We start from the raw sequence: 15159 nt of genomic DNA, 5'->3' as shown, positions 1-15159 counted from the left end.
TAAAATTCACAGAAATACTCTTCTATATCTCAAGACTAAACATACTTCCATGATTGCGTTTTATTTCATAAATACTAAGTTTTATAAGAACTGCAACTTTTCAATTTACACTAAGCCAATTTATATTGTTGCTTTAATTTCTAGTACTAACTTAATCTCTATTTTGTAGAATATACACTATTTATAACTTAGTTGTTGAAAAATGACCAAACAATAACATGTATTTCACGTTCTAAATGTTGCAGAATGTATATTGTACATTCATTATAAATGTGTTAGCCATAAAATGTAAATTGCTTACAAATACATCAGTGATATTTCCATTCACTTCAGTGGGTTGTAGATTAGGACCTTAATTAACATGTGAAGAATTCTGAGCTAAGGTATGGATTGGTGCACACATCAGAAGGCCAGAAAAGGTCCTTGAAAGCATTTTTACTGGATTGAATGAAAGAGAAAATTATTGTAAACAAGAATTACATTGTACCAGGCCCTAACATATTACTGCCTCTGTGGCCACAAACTCTTAGCTTTACCGTTCCTAATTTACATGCCTCAAAGATCTGTTGTGAGGAGTAACTGGCTAATAGTTAAATTGTAAGAATGATTATTATACATACAATAATAAAAGATATTGTAATATTACTTCATCCAAACTCACATCGCTCTAATATTTTCAAGTAAATTGTCCATCTATTAGTGCATTGAAGTCTATTTTAAAGTTTCTGGCTTTTGTTTTCAGAACTGTGTCTGCAAAGCAAAAAGCTCCTGCTACTGTGATAGAACAAAAGGTAATAAGGTAAGACTGAATATATTTTTACCTCCAAGCTTAATATGAGCCAGCTACCTCTGTAGCTCCTTCCATGTACCCAGCCTTGCCCATTCTCCACTACACTCTTAGCCAAAAAAAGAAAGTTGAACCTTATAGTATGCACTGGCATTTAACAATCTCAGGCCATAACAGACTGAAGGCAGAAAAGGGTTTCAGGGGCTGTACTCTAATGTAGAATATCTTGTTTGCAAGCCCTGTTTTATAGTAGTCGAGCTCCAGCTCAGGTACCTCCGCTTGGTGCTAACCACAGCTGAAAAAGTAAGGCTATCTAATAAATAAGTTTTGAGAATAAATAGAAATACTAAGAGTTATAGTTTCTACTGGTAGAAGAAAAGTAGCTAATTCACAAATGGAGTGCAGCTTTTCAGAGAAGTCCTGACTATGGTTAGACTTCCCCTCAGTACTATGGCAGTTGGAATACCAAAACAACATAGGCAAGTCCCAGTCATATATTCATATAACATTTCAGACGTAAGTAGCCCTTTTGGTTTATAAATGTTTTCATGTGCAAAAGTGCTTGCTGAATCAGGCTGGAAAGACTCTCTCAGGTCAGGCTGCCATACGTAGGTTTGTTACAGCATAATGTGCACTGCCAACTGTGGCTTGAGAAAGGTGAATTTTAATGGAAAAAGCTAAAAATATTTACAGCAAGTGATAACTTATTAATAATTATACTCCTCTTCAAACTGAACTGAAAAAAATGTTTTTATTGGTCTAACTTTGATTTAACTAAGATGAACTGTGAGACTTTAAGAAAAATGAGAATATCACAACTACCCACTAAAAGACTGAAAAAAGATTAAACAGTGTATTAAATAGACAGTTATTAATAAAAATGTGTATTGAGGGTATAGTTGTTCAAGAAGGTCAGGATAATTAGGTAATTCAGTGTGCTTTACAAACTCTGGAATGTTAATAAACCCTTATAGGATTACAGCTGTCAGCCACAACAGTCAGGAATGAAGATAAAGCTACTAACACAATGTACAAATCAGTAAAGTTTTCAAAAGATAAAACTACTGGTCAAGAGTTGGGGACCCCTCCTATCACTTGCTTCTGTGGCAGTGTAGTCTTGCTGGATGAAGAAAGGTTCAGGTCTTGAATATTTTTCACATGTTAGGACTGCATGCCATCTAGTGGCAGATCTTGGTATAATACAATAATTTTTTTTGTGGGTATTTGGTTGGTCTAAGGACATAGGCAGGCAAGGTTCTTTGGGTAGATGTGATATCTTTTATTAGACCAACTGAGTAGTTGGAAAAAGGTTCTTGGCAAGCTTTGGATGCAGTCACCCTTCTTCAGGCATAAAGAGTCTCCACTGTTCTGAAATTCCAAGAAGAGTAATATTTTTTCTATCTTTTTTGAATCATGCTGAGTAAACTACTCATTTTAAGAAGCTAAAATATTAACTTAATTTCCTTCCTTTTTACTTATCATTTATGTCAAACTTAGTAACACAATTATCATTTACAAGATGGAGCTAATTGATGTTTCCATAAAAACCTTTCCTTGATCACAACATACACTGGGTATAAAATAGCATTTCTAATCTATTTTAAAAGTCAAAATGCTCATCTGCCTGAGAAGAACTGAATTTCTAAGACACATTGATAAAGCAATGAGAAAATTTTGTCTAAAAGCATGAATAATGAATGAATACCTCCATTTTCTTTTCCTAGCTTTTATAGCATTTTCTATTGTTGTTGTTTGTATTTGTATTTTCATAGCTCTAATCATGGACCAGGACAGGGCCCTATCATACTAAGGGCTATATAACACAAAACGAATAGACAATCTCTTCCCAAAAGAGCTTAAATCCATAAATTATTATTTTAACCTGCATGCATCCCTTTGAAAAGGGTCAGAAAATAGTTATTCACAATTATAATTTTGCTAAAATTTTGAAGATGAATTCCCCTAATTTAAATTCTTCTACCTCCTCGATGCCTCTTTTGTTACTATATTTTTGTATGAATGTGACATCATTTTACCCCCCTATGTCTAAGCTGAAAATGTCAAGTATGGTAATACTTGTGAAATAACTTATCCCCCAAACAGCACCAAGACAACCAGCATGGATGGAAAGTTTGCTGGGAAGCCTATTCGAGTTGGAGGACAAAGTGTCATGCCATGGTACTGTGTGGTACCTCTGCTTTAGTAAAGCACTTAAATATTTGCTTTAAGTCCATTCCTATTCAGACCAGCATTTCAGCATGTGCTTACTTTTAAGATGATAAGATTGTACATGCATATTAGGGTAGCCTCTGTGCTTTGTCATAAGCTTAAATGTAGTGGCCCAGATTCTGATGCTTCTGCATTCACAAAGTAGCACCCTACTCCACTGGGACCTCTTCCACTAAAGAGCAAGTGAATTTGGTGGGGACTACTCATGGACTAAGGAACTATCCAGTGAGGATGGGAGTATCAGAATCGGCACAGTGATGGGCAAATAAAAGTTAATAGGTGCCCAAAGTAACTAAAACCTCTTAAATAAATTAACAGAAGAAAGACAAAGATATTTTATCGGCTTCTTTGTTTTGCGGTTTACAGGGTGAGAAGGGCTTTCCTGGTGCTCAAGGTCCACCTGGGATAATAGGTTTTCCTGGCCCTGAGGGGCCTCCAGGGCCACAGGGACCCAAGGTAGGTTCCTGATCTGTGTGTGTGTCAGCAGGTGTGTGTCTGTGCACAAGTGAGGGACGGGATTTATGTAAAGAACTGTGGAAATAATAAAAGCCATAAGACTGTCCTTTGTTCAAAGCAAACAGGCTCTTACCTGCTCTCCACAGCAAAGTGGCAAGGCATATAATAGTAACAGGCTGTGTGTGGCTACTCAGGTAGAGCTGTTCACTCAGGAACCCATTGTAGTTCCTATTTCCATACAAAACTTATGTAGATTAACAAGTGCAAGCATGTCATGTGTCCAGGTCCTTACACTCTCCCATGCAGTTTACATATTCCCACAGCCTATTTATTCCACTGAGTGACTTGATTGTGAAAAGTGTTTATACTCCGTGGATATTTTTGTTTCTTCAGCCAAAACTTTGGAATTTTAGAACTAAAGTAAATAGTCCCGTGCTGTGGCTCTTACCTCACTCGAACTTTTCCCTGCTCCCTAGTGTGTAACTTGCATTGATTTACATAAAAAGTGGGGTGGTGACATAAAAATAAAAAAGCTAAGTATAAGGAAGGGTAAACCACCATGAGACCTCTCACCTAAATCCACTTAAGCACCAACCTTAAACTTTTCTTACAAGTGGCATGAATACAGAAAAACAATATTTAGATTAAAAATTGTTATTATTTTTATGCTTAATTTTTCATTGTGTTTTAAATACAGTAGGGGGGGTGTGTGTGTGTGTGTGTGTGTGTGTGTGTGTGTGTGTGTGTATGTGTGTGTGTGTGTAAAAGGGTGGAGGACAAGCATAAGGAACAAGCACAATAACTGTGAGCCACCAATTATAAGGTAGAGAGATTTTCTAACAATTTCTTAACAAAGAGCTCTGTCTACCATCCTTAGAGGTGGAGAAATCAAAAGTGATGCAGCAAGAAATAACTAAAAAGGGAGAAAGGAGAGTAGATAATACTCTTTATAAAGGCATTCCCTCTTTAAAATCCAGTGAAGCAAAGACTCGGGGTAGTGAGGGAGGGAAAAGGGAAGAATATGATGTACAAAGGGAAAACACAAGGGAAGGAAAAATACATTTAAGGACCATGTTGACTTACAAATAAATGAGTATAAACAGGTCACAAATAACGTAGTCTGAGAATGAGAAGGTTTCTAATGGTCATAAGTTCTCTTCTTCTAAATATCTCGCAAACATAATACTGGTGGAACAGTACCTAATTTTTGGCACTACCTACTTTTAAGATAGAGTTTGATCAGTTTATGAAAGGGATTATTTAACAAGGATTACTACAACAGCAAGGGACTGGATTTAGTCATGCAAGAGGTCCTTTCAAGCCCTCTGTACTTAAAAATCCATCTGTTTAGCAAATGCTAAGTTTATTACAAAATCAAGGTACTGAAATTTATCTCAAAGACTGTTCTGTTGTCAACAGTAAATCACCTCCATGAACAGCAAGATTACTTTGTGTGTAAATAAATCCTGTTTATAATAGTATCTTGTTTGCACATTGTTGCAAAATTTGGTCCAAATTTCTTGCTATGTTTACAGTTATGTCAGGGAGCTCGTATAAATTGATTAGCTATTTTGTTCAGTTTTTTGGGCCTGTGAGCCACATAGGGAGTTTTGCTGAGCTGTCCTGGTTTGGGTCAGCAGCCCTTCCATCCCATGCAACAGATCACCAAAGCTCCCTATGTGGGATGGGGTCCCAGCTGGGCTGAGAGCAGTGTTCAGGAGCAGGATGGGTGGGCAAAGCCAGGATCATGGGGCAGGGTCACAGGGCAGGGACAGAGCCATGATCTGCTGCCCACATGCCCCTGTGACAGCCGCAGGTTCTATGGGTAGGGGTGTGCAGGGAGTGGATCACGGCTCAGCCTTAGCTTCGGCCTCACTCTGTCATCACCCCAAGACCCTGAACTTGGCCCTGGACGCAGCTTCCCATCCAGCTGTGGCCTCATCCCATCCGCCTCGCTGTGCACCCTACCATGGAGACTCTGGGATCACAGGGCAGCGACAGTGCAGGGCTGGGACAGAGCCATGATCTGCATGCTCCTGCCCACAGAATTGGGGCTCTTCCCTGACCCCAGCCCCACGTTGTCACTGCCTCACAATCCTGGGGGTCTCCATGGGGACTAGCTAGGACCTGTGCAGCTGGATGCGTGGCTGGGAAGAAGGGATGGAGATGTGGCCAGACAGGGAGTTGTGTCCAGGTCCAGGTGGACAGGATGGGGCTGTGGGCATATGGGGAGCTGTGTCCAGAGCTAGTTCCGGGTTCTTGGGGACATGACAGCATGGGGCCAGAGCTCAGAAAGAGGCACAATGTGCTCCATGCACACCCCTGCCCACAAAACCAGCGCCCATTGCAAGGACGTGCAGGCAGCCGATTGTGTTGTCACTGCCCCAAAGTCCTGGGGTGTCTCTGGCCCTGCATGCCCATCTTGCACCCAGGCACCACTTCCTACCTTCCCGCAGCCCCATCCCAGCTGCCCAGCTGAGCAGCCTGCCCATGCAAGTCCTGCCCCTGTTGGTGGGGGAGGGGCAGATACGCTGAGGGTGCTCAGGCAGCGCGGCTGGGGCTGGGGCTGGGGCTGGCAGCCGCAGCAGGTGGAAGGAGCCACCGCGTCCAGGGCTACTGGGAAGTGTATCTAGCTGCTGTGCCACCCCAGCCACACTGCGTGCCTGGGGGCAATGGGAACAGCTGCACATGCCATGGCATCTGAGCTGGGCAGGACTGAAGGACCTGCTACAGGCCAGGCAAAATCCCTTAACAGGCTGGATTTGGCCTGCGGGCTGGATTTTGGCCTCCCCTGGTTTAAGGCTTAGAATCATATAAAAACACATTTTGGTATGTTAAGCTCTAGATAGTCTTCAATTCCCTTTTGGGTGCAGTGGAAAGGTTTTGGTTGTTATCTATGAAGTTTGAGATTTAACTCTTGCAGTGACCTTTTTCCCCCATATCCTTGTTATTGTGGGTTTTGGGGGTCTATGATGGGATAAAACCTCTCTGAATAATTAGAGGGAGATAAGACACTAGCACTAGCTGTGGCAAACACCTTTTAATTTTTTAATGCACATATGGGAATAATATAAATAAGTGATTTGTAGATGCTGACCTTAATATCACAAAACTTGCACGTAATTTTAATATAAGTTACTTTTTGTTTGTGGTTTAGGGTTCTCCAGGGCTTATGGGTTTTCCTGGACATAAAGGTGTAAGGGTAAGTGTTAGTTAGATAACCTTGTTATGAATTGTGTCATGTTAACTATTTATGTGGCTTACTATCAAATAAAACCATGTACTACTGATGGTGATATGAATTTGTGTGATATTCATAATGTCTGCAATGTATGCTTATGTGCATTTGAAAGATGTGGCACTGAACATATCCTCTTTTAATTATTTCCCTTTTTTACTTTGTTATGCTATATGTGAGTCACAGGTGTGTCTATTCAGTATTTATCTGACTTCGGTGTTCATCTATGCTGAAGTTAGATTGGGAAACCTTTCTGACCTTAAAATGTTTTAATCTATGCATAGTCTGCAGATACCAGTCCTATCTGCTGTCCTAGGGGAATGGTTGGGGAAAATTAATTAGTCATTTGAAAAACACTGGACTACCTTCTTAATGTTCATTTGGTTCTTACAAGTGGGGTAATGTATATGATGCATTCATTTTTTCCTAATTTTGTAATATTCTTTCTCTGTCTCTTTCTGTATCATTAGGGAAAGCCAGGATTACCTGGTTTTTCAGGTTCCCCAGGCCTTCCTGTAAGTAAAATAAAAATAGATTTAACCAATTTTGTTATAAATATTAACTTCTGTATTCCTCAATGCAGTGTCAATATTCAGCATTTTGTTGTCAGTTAATCTAGAGATAACAATCTTGATATCAGCAGTTCTTATTCATTATAAAGTTGTAAGAACACATTGAAAGTCTTCTGAAATACTGCATCAACCTAAACTATTTCACTGTCATCATAAAGCAACATAAATGTTTATTAACAAACTGCTGACAATTTTGCATTTTATTTTAGGGTGAACCAGGAAAGGCCGGTCCTCCTGGACAACCAGGTATTCCAGGATGTGATGGCGTAAAGGTAGGAGTCAAACATTATACAGTGCTTCTGGGAATTGTTAGAGGATGTCCTTAGAAATATAAGGATGCTGCCAAAAAAGTACTCTGAAATGCCTTTTTTCAAATCCATTGGAAATTCCCTTTGTTCCAGTTTACCACCTCATTATTTAGGACATTTTTATATGAATGTCTTTAGAAAGGAAAAAGTGTGGTAATCACTTGTGCAACCACATGTAATCTTTTCTGTGATGTTTCCCTATCCTGAGGATGCAGGACAAGGGTGAGTTAGATTATAAATAATTTCTCTAAGCAGTTTGAAACTCTTTTATCTACTGTGCTTTGTAAGCCTTCATTTATAATATGTCTAGACTGAAAACAAACTGTGATTAATGTCTTTATTTTCAGTTTTCATTTTTTTTGACCCTGAAATAGCTGTCAGTGAGCCATGTAGTCAAGAGTACTAGATATTCTTGAAGGGGGAAACATCTTGTTAGAAGTCATAGATAATCAAATAAATGTGTCAGTGGTTCTTGTAACAACGTTAATAATAAGAAAATGTTTATTTTCAGGGTGAACAAGGATTTCCAGGGCTCCTAGGGAGAAAAGGTGATCCAGGCAGGCCAGTAAGTGTCTAATATTAGTGATGAAATTCAAAGTAATGTGCTTTTCTATCAGATAAAACCTATTCATCCAAAGTTCACGAAGTCCCTTACAATTAAATAAGTTTCCCAATCTACTTCTGAGATACTGGGCTGTGGAAGCCAACATGTTTCTACCTTGAAAACTTAGGAAAAAGGGGCTTACGGTCCATTTTGCAAAGTGACTTATGTTTTGAAGTGTTGGGTTTGTGGGGAGGGCCCTATTGGAGACTTCTTGGGCCTGAACATCATAGTTGATGAACAAATGCAGCTTCTTCATTAATACTGAGTGTGCAATGTTTTCTGAAAATTGAACGCTGTTTCCCGAGTTGAGGATTAAACTGGAGGCAGCCTTACTAATAGGTACTCTTGAAAATTAAGTAGTAAGGTCCAGAACCTCAAAGAGATTTAAGCATGTACTGTAAATACCTTTGACCTGGGTCAGCTGAAGTCAGTTACTTAAATCCCAGGTGCCTTCTTTCAGAATCCTTTGCTTTTATCTTAAATCTTGATTTCCCCATCAGATATTTCAAGAAAAAAAAATAAACTGGAAACAGGGGATTAAAAAGGAACATTCTGTCACACAAAACCTGATCTCCTCTAAGTTGTATTGTCCATTTTAAAAGATCTTCCCATTAAAAAACAGTCAGGTCTCACAAACTAAACTTACAATAGTTTTTAAATACTGAATGTTAGAGTGGCCCACTTTCTAACAAGAAGTCTTTTGTTCTGAGACTGTAGACTGTATATATTGAAGACTATACACTTGGTACTTGTAAAAACAAGTCACCCGGTCAAGGTTACCCCTATTTGAATATGTCTTTATCTGTGTTACTTGTTACCTTTTCTATTAAAACTAAAGTTGTTGTTATTCTTCCAAGGGTGTTGATGGCATTAAAGGAGAAAAGGTAAATTTTTATTTACAGTTATTAAATATTCATTGATCAACCATTTATCTTTTTAATGTAAAAAAGATTTTTAAAAGATGTGTGATATTTGTCTACATCCATTTCAGCTACAAAATCTATTTCCCAGAAGTACAGAGCAATTAACACCAGAACATGACATACAATATATTCATCAATATTTCATGTTTTCTGATTGCTGATATCATGTTTTCTGATTTCTGATATTTCTGAATGCAAGTCTGGGAACCAGCGGCGGGGGATGGGGTGGTGGAAGAGGACTATCCTATGTGTTAGCTCCAGTAGCTGAGTGGTCAGGGTACTTGCCCAGGAAGCAGAACATCTAGGATGCTTATATATGAGCCAGGAGGGCTGGTCCAATGCACTGTAATTATGAGTAATTACCCCGCTTCAGCCAGCCTTTGCATCTCGTGTATCAGCATCCCCGTGCTTCAAAATGACAGCAGGGTGTGCTGTAACTAAAGCTTATTCAACAAGCTTTAGATAAAGTGCCCCCACCACCATTTTGAAGAGCAGGGACACTAATACATGAGACGCCTCAGGCACTTTAATTAGAGCCACTCTCAGAGCTGCTCTAATTAAAGCATCCTTGTCTAGTCCCAGAGCATGTGTAAAAATGCCCCTAGATTTTATACCCTGTGTTTGAAGGGGGTTTGAACCTACATCTCTCTGGTTTACCCTCTGAGGTATTGCTTTTGAAGCTGAACCACTGTCCCTTGCACTTAATACTCATTAGATAAAATGGATGAAGAGCCATGCAGTGGGGGAAGCTTTTTTCCCCTATTATAGCAGAAAGATTCCAAACTAGAACAACATCCATTCCACTGAATTACACACCCACTAACTTGTTCTTGCCTCATATCTCCCTCTTTTGGCTGCCCTGCGGGCCAGCTTCAAAAGGAGGGGTGGAAAGGAGACTTTATAGTGCCTTTTCTATGATATGGTGGTTAAAGTGCTGTGCTGGGAAGTCAGAAAAAGGCAGATTAATATGCCCCCCCACCCCACCTGGCCCAGAATGAGGGAATCTTAGCGTCAGCTATTGTGATAAAATGTGGGAGGGCTCTCCTCCAGTGTCTAACACCCATTACTCATGAGTTCTGGTCAGCTACATTTTCAGGACTCAGATCACTTACTTGTACAGAATGGGCATGTTTATGTAGCTGCATATGTCAGTATGTAGCCTGCTGGCCATGCTCAGTCCATGTGCACATGCTTCTTCATCTGCAGTTCAGAGATAATATAATTGCAACCTGTGTGTAAGTACCAAAAATGCTACTTACATGGTTAGAGAATTACCATTTAGGCACTCAAAGGGAAACAGAATGCTGCTCCAAGTCCTTCACTAAAAACACTTACAAAACCCTACAGATAGTTATCAAATACCCTGGGTAGGAGATTTAGCACACAAAGGAGTGCAGAGATAATTGGAAGAATTATTGTTGATATGTGTATTTGAGGAGGAACTTGCAGACAGAAGCAATTCCAACCATAAGCAGGAAGACTAGAAGCAAGAAAAGGAGTCGTTTCCTATGAAAAAGCAAATTACAGGGTCTGTTTAGTACAGGGCCTGTTCAATTTCTTCCAGAGTACCTCAGCATAGTGCCCCTACAGCCACACAGCTTTAAAAAATGAAATACTGTGGACTCTAGCCCTTATTTCTCCCTAATCTTTGAAGGTGCCTCACAATCTGAGGTTACTTGGAAAAGCAAACTCTACCTGCATATGTGCCAAGGAGCTCCAAAGAAGCACCATGAACTCTTCCACTATCTTGCACATCAGGAAAGCAGCTGTATCAAAAGCAAATCTGAATATTTTTGGTCCTGATTCTTCCCTGCATTAGGCTGGTTTCTGGTCAGTGTAATTGTGGACTTCAGTACAATTACACCAATTAAAAATTGGAGTAATGCAGCACTGAATCACACCCATTTTCTTTAAGAAACTTTTATAGTTTCCTTAAAAGAAAGCAGTGTTGTTCAGAAACATTATGCCCTAAGGTGTGAATTGCTCTCAGCCTTTTAATAGTGTTTTTCCTAACTAAAAAGCAAAATTGGCTTCCAAAGATTGTATTATAAAGAAAACAAGAATGTTTTTCTCTCCCATCTAGAGCAGTTCTCAGCCTTTTTAGACTAGAGGTACCCCTCATTAAACTCCATGCATCCCTTCAAAACAACCTGCTCTTAGCTTTCACACATTTTTACTATGAAAAAATAACAGAGCAATTCTTCTGTTGCAAAGAACTTAGACCATAACAGATCAGAAGGTTTTTGACACTATAGATTCCTATTTGAAATCTCAGGGTTTATCTTGTAAATCATGTGTTTGCACACCTAAGAGTGCTAATATTGTGCAACACCTTTTAAAAGTCTCTAACAACAAATGCAGAATAAGAACTACTGCTCTAAATAACTTGCATTGGTATAGAATCATGCAAATGTAACAGTTACATTATAACAGCTTATATTGGTATCCTTTGATACCAATACAAAGTTATGTCCATCTGTACAATCAAAGTAGAGATTTGAAGTGTACATAAGTAATTTGCAGTTTAATGAAATAGTTTATAGAATTTTCCATAATACACAAAAATACATTATGCTATCCTGATATTGGAGTTCATCCTTATTTATTACTGTTGAGAATTTTACAGCTTGGAGTTTTGAATTACACAAAGGAATTCCATAATATAACACTTCATCAGACTTTTTTCATTTTCTTTTTTTCAAGGGATGTCCTCCAAGTGTATATGATGAAGGTGATGATGCAAAGGGTGCCCCAGGAATACCAGGAATACCTGGGGTTCAGGTAATTCAAAGAGAATTTAAACTCTGATGCATGGGGAGGGGTTGTATTTTTTTCCTCTGTTTTTTTTATAGGTAATCATACTTGGGAGAAAATAATTTGTTTCTCAGTGGTTTATCACGTTTACACCATACAGGTTATATGAGATTCATGACCTATTTATCCTGTCCTTTTCAAAACTTAAATTATACCAAGTCAATAGAAGCTAGCTGTGCTTTCTAAGATGAGGTGCTTACTGGATTTGTTAGCAAAGGGGAAAAGGGGTAATATGTGTAGATGACAAAATTGTTTAAGGTAGCTGATACTAGAAAAAAATTATGACGTACTCCAAAACAGTCGAGGTCCCTTGTGAATCCAATAAAGATAGATATATAGGCAGCACAATGGCAAATGAAATTCACTCTTAATGAAATCAAGGTGATCAGTTATTTGGAAAGAATAATTTGATCTGTTTATACATACTGTTAGTTTCCCAAATTAATTAATTAATCAATCAGAGAAAACACATGGGCATCATGAGGGATAACTTAATAAAGACCTCTTACTCAATGTGCAGCAAAGATCTAAAAAGCTAATAAAATGTTAGGGTGCCTAAAAAGATGAGTTAGAAAATATTAATGACTGAGGATATGATTATTTTCTTATTTATACTCTCATCTGAAATATTGTATTCAGTTTTGGTCACCCAGTCATCTGTGTGACAGGGGGCAGTTCTTGGGGCTGGATCCCCTGCCAGCCTGCCCAGCTGTCTCTATGGCCCTACCATTGACCAGTCAAGGGTGCCTCAAGTCAGGCTTCTTGAGCATCTAGCCCACTCTCTCTCTCTCTCACAGGTCTGCCTTCTCAACCCTACTATGGGGTTACCCACCCGGTTGTGGGAGCTGGGTTTTAAGGACCCTGACCCGCCTTTCACCAAGGTGATAACTGGCCTGGCATTTTCTGGGGGTTTCTGCACCACCAGGAGCCCCACCAGGCCACCCATCCATGGCAGGGTGCAGTTTTCATGCCCAGGACCAAGAGCCTCCTAGCCATCCCCATAAGTGCTTGCCCTTACCTTCTGGGTTGTTCCTGCTGCTGCTCAACTAGGCAATGTTTCTGCCTGGGCTGGCAGCACCAGACTGCAGCCTTTATATACTAGGGTCTCGAAATGGCTGCTGCCATCAGGCATCTGCTGGATGCCTAACTAATCCCTTAAGGTGGCAGGCACCAACAGTGCCCTGCCACAGTCTGAAAAGGGAATCTCAATAAATAGGATGGAATTCCAGAAGTACTACACTTAGTAAAAAACAGACACATGAAATACAAAATGTTTGAAAGAGATGCAGCACTGCAGAAACAGGCTTGGGGATTATAGTGGATTGCAAGCTGAATATGAGGCAATGGTAAAATACTGTTGCAAAAACGGTAATAGCATGCTGATATATAATAACAAGAGGGTCATATGCAAGTCACTGGTAGTGATTCTTCCATTCTGTTCAATTTTGGTAAGGCCTACTCTAGAGCACAGTGTCTAGTATATGGCACCCTGCTATAAGACAGACATGGACAAATTATAAAGAGTACAGAGGAGAGCAACAAAAATAATTAGAAGTCTAGAAAATGTGACATAAAAGGAAAAATTGGAGGAATTGGACTTTAGTCTGGATTTGATAACAGTCTTCAAATATAAAAAAAAAAGTAGTTATAAAGAAGATAGTGATTTTTTTTTTCTGAGTACACAGTTAGACAGGAACCTGGACAAGAAGTAATGAAATTAAATTGCAACAAGAGAGATTTAGGTTCATAGATTTTATAGACATGAGCGCTGGAAGGGACCTTGGGAGATCATCGAGTCCAGCCCCCTGCCCCAAGGGCAGGAAGTCAGCTAGAGAAATCCTCACAGGTAGGTCAGCATCAGCCTTGCACTACAGGTGGGTGGCAAAGCATACAGAGAGCAAATATTGACCTTGGGTCAAGCACTGAGTCTCTTACAACCAGTAGTTGAACTTAGGTCTCCTGAGTCCCAGTCCAGAGCCTTAGCTACAAAGCCATCCCTCGTGCTCCCCTAGCAACCAGTGTCTTTCTCTGCCCAGGTTCGGTATTAGGAAGAACTTTCAAATGCTGAAAGCAGTTAAGCATTGGAACAGAATACCTAGAGATGATGTGGAATCTCCTTCAGTGGAAGTTTTTAAGTGTATATTAAATAAATATTCCGCTAGAATGTTTTAGGAAGCATGTTGCCTTGGGCAGAAGGTTGGGGTAATGGTGTCCAGAAGTCCCTGCCATTTCCATTATTATATGGATTCTGTTCTCACAAAGAACATATCAGATGCAAAAACTACTTGCTCATTTGGAAAAAAAATCTATATGAAAGGAAACCTAAGCTTGGGACTGCTTAGAGAGGACTATATTTAGAGTGAGAATGATAAAGGTATACTGAATAATGTTTGGTAAAGGGAAGGTAGGCCTGGCATTACTATTCAACCTTACTCATAAAACAGTCACCAGAGAATATTGAATTAAACTGAAAGTTAATATATTTAAAACTTTAGAGGTTTTTTGAAGCAATAGAAAATTAATGTCATATTCACCGCTCAGAATAGTCTAGAAGCCAAAAGCTTAGTAAAGTTAAATAAGTGGGTAGATGATAATAATAATAACAGGTAGTAATAGAGCCTTATCAGGACTTAATATTAAATAGGACTTTAGTCTCTTATTTTAATTTTGGAAGGTATCTTTTCCCCATATTTGAAGGCATTAGCCAGCTGCTAACAGTTTAGGAAGGAATTTCATCCAAGGCAGGCTATTCCATAGTTGTCCACTAACTGAACCTTCCTTTGAGTATAGCTGATTTTAGAGACAAACCCTGGAAATTCAGGGAGATGACTAGTCCAACCCAACATGACAAGTCCCATGTCCTAAGTAGATCCTGATTTATTAAAAATTTTACCCTTAAGAATTGTAAAGGAGCCTTTATAGTTTCAACTGAAATTACACTTCCACTCAACTATTTGATTCCACAATAGTTAAGCCTGTACTACAGTGGAATAATGCTTTATCAATATTTTTAAAATCTAGATTAATTAACTAAATCAATGTATACAAAGAATACATTAATTATTAATATTGCTACACTATAACTCAACTCATTGTGCTTATCACAATAAGGGGTTCTTAATATTCTTGTTTTCTTTAAAATACAAGGGCATTTATTATCATTTCTTGTTTAATACAAAGGGTGATCCAGGTCCACAAGGATTACAAGGGCCAGTTGGACCACAGGGC

General features: G+C 39.2%; 1 protein-coding gene across 1 annotated transcript in view; it reads left to right on the top strand.

Moving 5' to 3' along the window:
• Positions 1-722: 722 nt before the first annotated feature.
• The window catches only part of COL4A3 (collagen type IV alpha 3 chain), a 114205-nt gene continuing 99768 nt past the window's right edge, over positions 723-15159 (top strand). The window contains exons 1-8 of the mRNA XM_019503635.1: positions 723-799; positions 3383-3472; positions 6630-6674; positions 7181-7225; positions 7492-7554; positions 8102-8155; positions 9052-9078; positions 11821-11898. Coding sequence (XP_019359180.1) covers positions 6645-6674; positions 7181-7225; positions 7492-7554; positions 8102-8155; positions 9052-9078; positions 11821-11898 — 297 coding nt within the window. The 5' untranslated portion in view covers positions 723-799; positions 3383-3472; positions 6630-6644. The remainder of the gene's footprint in view (positions 800-3382; positions 3473-6629; positions 6675-7180; positions 7226-7491; positions 7555-8101; positions 8156-9051; positions 9079-11820; positions 11899-15159) is intronic.

Source organism: Gavialis gangeticus, unplaced genomic scaffold, assembly GCF_001723915.1.
Source record: "Gavialis gangeticus isolate Ggan-Ray unplaced genomic scaffold, GavGan_comp1, whole genome shotgun sequence".
Lineage (NCBI taxonomy): Eukaryota > Metazoa > Chordata > Crocodylia > Gavialidae > Gavialis > Gavialis gangeticus.
This window is presented reverse-complemented; position numbering and strand designations above follow the sequence as displayed.